The sequence below is a fragment of the Montipora capricornis genome, chromosome 1 (genome assembly GCF_036669925.1).
Source record: "Montipora capricornis isolate CH-2021 chromosome 1, ASM3666992v2, whole genome shotgun sequence".
Lineage (NCBI taxonomy): Eukaryota > Metazoa > Cnidaria > Anthozoa > Scleractinia > Acroporidae > Montipora > Montipora capricornis.
The window spans coordinates 34282477-34287476 of record NC_090883.1 but is presented as its reverse complement, the minus strand read 5'-3'; the positions used below and the strand labels follow the sequence as shown (position 1 = coordinate 34287476).

The 5000-nt window shown below is 41.6% G+C and overlaps 1 protein-coding gene across 1 annotated transcript in view; it reads right to left on the bottom strand.

The window, feature by feature from the left end:
- LOC138014534 (collagen alpha-1(II) chain-like) overlaps positions 1-5000 on the bottom strand; it is a 118343-nt gene that overhangs the window by 19411 nt on the left and 93932 nt on the right. The window contains exons 64-68 of the mRNA XM_068861642.1: positions 4482-4535; positions 4345-4398; positions 3148-3255; positions 1571-1624; positions 873-926 (exon numbers count right to left, since the gene is read on the bottom strand). Coding sequence (XP_068717743.1) covers positions 873-926; positions 1571-1624; positions 3148-3255; positions 4345-4398; positions 4482-4535 — 324 coding nt within the window. The remainder of the gene's footprint in view (positions 1-872; positions 927-1570; positions 1625-3147; positions 3256-4344; positions 4399-4481; positions 4536-5000) is intronic.

The following is a 5000-nucleotide window of genomic DNA, read 5'->3' as shown; positions in this document are numbered from 1 at the left end:
AGTTATAAACGATAAAAAAAACATGAAACCTAATTTTTTTTTGTTAATTACCGGAAAACGGTTTTGGGGTTCTTTTTCCACCAACAAATTGCTATGTAAAAGAAAAACGAGAATTCCACATGTACGACAAACGCGAAAATGTCAACTTTCACGAAGAAACGACAACCGGCAACCGGCAAACGCCAAAAATGGCGGGAAAATCAAGGTCACGTGGTCGCTTTCGCCGTTCGCATTTCAGATAAGCTTAATGTGATGCGCCTCGGTGTGGCAGCTCCCGTAAATTTCGACATTTTGAACTCTAAATCTCCACAATTTGGCCCTTAAATCAGAATGGTGGAGATCAGCTCGTTACCAAGTAGAAGTCTATTTAAGTATAGGTAATCACATGAGGCCGAGTACTATTAAGGATTAATGGCTCGAGTGTTTTGGAAATTTTCCAATTTGGAAAAAATCTAAAACACAACTGCAATTAAATCAACAAAGACAAGTGTAAAGAACTGCGCATTACGTTTGCGCGATCCCAAAGAGACTTTGACCCTATGAAGGTCAATAACATTTGACTGTGTCAAGAAAACAAAAATTCTCGACGTAACCTGATCTCTAGACAAGTGAAAGTGAAAGTCTCAGTATGTTGAAACAGCAGAAGTGGTTGCTAACGGTTACAAAATTACTTTTACTAAGGCATCACTTATTTTTCGAAGCAGCCAGAGGTCGTTAATTTAAGCGCCTACAGTGAGAATGGAAGCGTAAGGAAAAGATAGTGGAACTGCAAATGAACTTTGCAAATAGCGATTACGGAAGGGGTGCGTGACTGCCCTTCGTAAAAAAACAGCTCGATAAAAAAACAAAACAAAAACAAAAACAAAACAAACCTTTTGTCCTACACTTCCTGCGTCACCTTGGTCTCCTTCTACCCCTTTGGGACCCTGCAAAAAGGTTTAAAGGCGTATTTACACTACAGAAAAATTTGGGTCCGAGCCCGTCAAAAAAGCGGTACGGACCCATAACGTTTGTAAAGAAATACACTTAGACTCGCTTTGAAGAGGAGACAGACATGAACTCGGAAATGGCCTAATGGGGGCGATACTCTTTAGAAAAATTATTTATCCCAAACTGAGAAAGATCATGTGATTCCTTATAAATAATATACATGAAAAAATTCGACATGGTTAAGCAGAAGCAACGCACGCGTATCACGCAATCACGCAAAAATTGCGCCGTAAATTGCGCCAACCAGGGCTCACATTTGATTGGCTATCTCTGACTTTGTTTGCTCCTTGACCAATCAGAATCCTTGGTATATTACTTTTTTTGCACTGAATTAACTTTTTTTCTGTACTATGTTACCTGAAAACTGCATTTCTCTTTAATAGCCAATCAGAATGCAGTAATTTTTCATGTATATTATTATTATTATCATCATCATCATCATCATCGCGAAAAGTCTTATTAATTGATTCTTGTTTGATGCATTTTCAGTCACGTTTAGTTGAAAGATGGCTTGGCAAAGGTTTCGTTTTCCTTGTTAAGTACTAATCCAAGTATAATTTCTCTAGAAGTTAACACTTACATCTGAACCTCGAGGTCCTCTTTTTCCAACATTACCATCCAGGCCACGATCACCCTAAGGAAATGAAGAGTGACAGAAACACAAAACACCCGTCGCTTGCTTAATATTACGTCACCGATGGTTAAGCTTAGCGCCAATTAAGAGTCAACTGTGTCTTTGTCCGAAGGTTTAAGTTGGCTTCAATTATAGTTTCTCCTTTTTTTACAGAAATAAACATATTCTGTTCTTAGATATACTTTGGGTAATGATATCAAGACGAAATTTGTCCTGGCTATTAAGTACCCATCTTAAGGCCATGTTACACGAGGCAATTTTTCTTGCAACTCGCAACGCAACGATGACGAATAAAAAACCTTTCAAGTTGCAGAGGGTATGTTACACGTTGGCAACTTCTTTCGCAACTTGCAACGCGTACAATAACAAACAAGATGGCGGACACGCTAAATCGCCGAAAGATGAGCTCTGATTGGCCCATTCTGACAAAATTGCGTTGCGAGTTGCAGAGGGGATGTCACACGCAAGCAACTTGTCTCGCAACTTTGCGAAAAGTAGAGGGTCGTTCTACTTTTCTCGCAACTCGCAACGCAACAATTGCAGTTGCAAAATGGGTTGTTACACGTGCATTTTTTCTCGCAACTTGCAACGCAACGTTTGCTGCGATGCGAGTTACAAGAAAAATTGCCTCGTGTAACATGGCCTTTAGATTTCATTTTGAATCATGAGCTGACGTGAGCAGCTTTAGAATTGCGTGTGTGGCTTACACGCGCGCGCTCAGCTAAAAGCCTTTTCGAGCCTCCTTAATGAGAACAAAACGAGCGAGAAGGCACGCAGAACTGACAATAAAAAAGGGAGCTTAAGCACGCGCGTTTTTGAGACGCAGACGGCAACCGGAAGGGAGCTGTTTTCCCTTTTAAATTGTCTTGTCACTGCCACCTTTATATTACTAAGCAGTATCTTTCCTTCATTGAAGATGATTAGGCTAAAAATCTAGGAGACACTATTTTCCTGACATGCGAAATGTTCATTTCCGGTTGCCGCCCGCAGTTCAAAAACGTCCTAATAAGGGCAACCGCGTGCACGAGAGACCGCTGACTGAACCAGATAACAACGGAGTGACGTTGAGTCAAAGCGCTAAAAACTAAAATCCATCTGAATAGCCCATTTTCGATACATTCAAATTCAGTCCTAAACAAAAGGCATCACCTCGAGGCTCTGGGGAAGAAATAGACGGATTTGTATGAGTTTATAAAATAGAGCCTCGAGATGATGCCTTTTGTTTAGCACTGAATTACGTGGCCTATTCTTTGTGAAAGCATAGTACGATATTGACCATCTGATTAATGGCCTCGGCTTGGTAAACCCAACAAACTCGAGGTCAACCGATGGTTTGATTAAAAAAGACGATGCAAAACTCTTTCAAAGGTATGGAACAATTTAAAAATAGAGTAGTGGTAGTCCGGAGGTAACATTGTTCAAGACACCAGCCAGAACGTCTTGAACGAAACATCAAAACTAGTCAGTGTCAAACCATGCTTTTACAATGTATGGAACAGTTGCCAGACAGAAAAATCACTTACACTTTCGCCGAAAATGCCGGGTTCACCCCGCTCTCCGGAAGGGCCGGGAGATCCGGAAACTCCGGTTGCGCCGTTGCTGCCGGGAGATCCTCTCTCTCCCCGGGAACCCTAAAAAATTGATCGACAGTTGTCAGTTTTAACAATCGCGATGATACGTCATATCCAGCAGTGCAACATCAGGAAAAAAACTTATGAAATATACAATGACGTTGCCCTTAAAAAGGTCTAAACGCCCCGAAATATATATATTTACAACATTGGGCTCAAGATTAGAGTCACGACAGGATGGATTACCGCTTATTTCTACTTGAGAAAAAGAGTGAAGGAGACACTTTAACGCTTCTCACCATTTTTTCAGACTCTGTGTCGCTTATCATACAAAGTGTGCATCTCATTTTAATGAAATTCTAGACTCATCTGGTAACTTAATGACGAAAGGAAATCACATGTTGGTTTGAGGACCAAACCGTCATGTGAGCTTTATCTAACCAATAACGTAACAGCAAATGGACTTTGTGGGTTAATAATGGTACAGGTAATCAAGGAGCCTTATAGACCCGTGCGCGCATTTGGTATTTTGCTCTGCTCACGTGAGTGACAAATATCACGTGCAGAGCGTGCAAAGCTATTGTTTTTGGTCGCCGTTGTCGTTGCTAAAGCTCCCTTGCGAAAACGCCGCTGGAGTAGACTTGTGCCTTGACTTTCTTTCGACCGTGAGCGGAGTGCTATTAGGGACCTTGACATCTACGACGGCGACGAAAACGCCACAAATCAGGAAAGTGGAAAAATAATCGTGCTGCACGTGCGACACGCATTTTAACTCATATTTTTGCGGTACTCTGCATAATAACGAAGTGAAATCACCAAATTTGGACACCGCGAATATACTGTTACAAATCAATTCTTTTCTAATATATTGTTGCTCTGAAGCTGCTGGTGTCAATTTATTTTGAGGATACTTCATCCACATTGTACAACGTGAACGCGATGGGATAAATAGCGCAAAGTTATATTTTCAGGTGACGTTTACGTCAACGTTGCCGTCGTAGATCTTAAAGTCGCTATTAATTGTCGCTACACGGCCAGGAGACGGTGCCTGGCGCAACAGACCTAATATTATCATTAAGACTGCCAACAGCAATTTCTCTACATCACGCCTCCTCTAATCGGAAACCATGTCAGTGAGTGTTTGCTTACTTCTCCTCCAGGCACTCCGGCCGAACCTTCGGCTCCGTCTGGACCATCGGCGCCCTGGGGTATGATAGAATAGTTAACAACAAGTTCAAATTAAAAGTCAAAGGATAAGAGCTTTAAATCAAGATTGGAATACTCACCGGTTGACCTTTTAGTCCGTCCTCTCCTGGTTTGCCAGAAGGACCAGGGTAACCCTAGAAAATGTACAGAAAGCTTAATTGATCAGGGGCCGGTTCCTGAATGGTGTAATAACTCTATTCCAGGGATAAATACCTCTTACTAACCGAGTTCGAGGTCCGTACTGTAAGTTACGGACCGAGTTTTTTCCCGTTGAATTGATTTATGGCCCAAGCACGAAGCGCGCGGGCCATAAATCAACGGGAAAAAACGAGGATACGTAACTTACAGTACGGACCGAGAAAACGAGGTTAGTAAGATATTTATTATATCTCTGCGGTTAACCGGCGCGCAGGCAAGGAAACTAGTCAAAGTGAAGCGGAAGGTTCAACTGCCACAAAGAATGCCGTGCCAAATCCCAAAAACTAAATCTTCTTGGCTGTTAAGTTGGAAATAGTTGCTTGCAAGATTCAAACAGTTTTCAGTACAAGTTTATGCAACAGAAATGACATGAAAAACTCGCTAGATGATGTTTTGTCGAA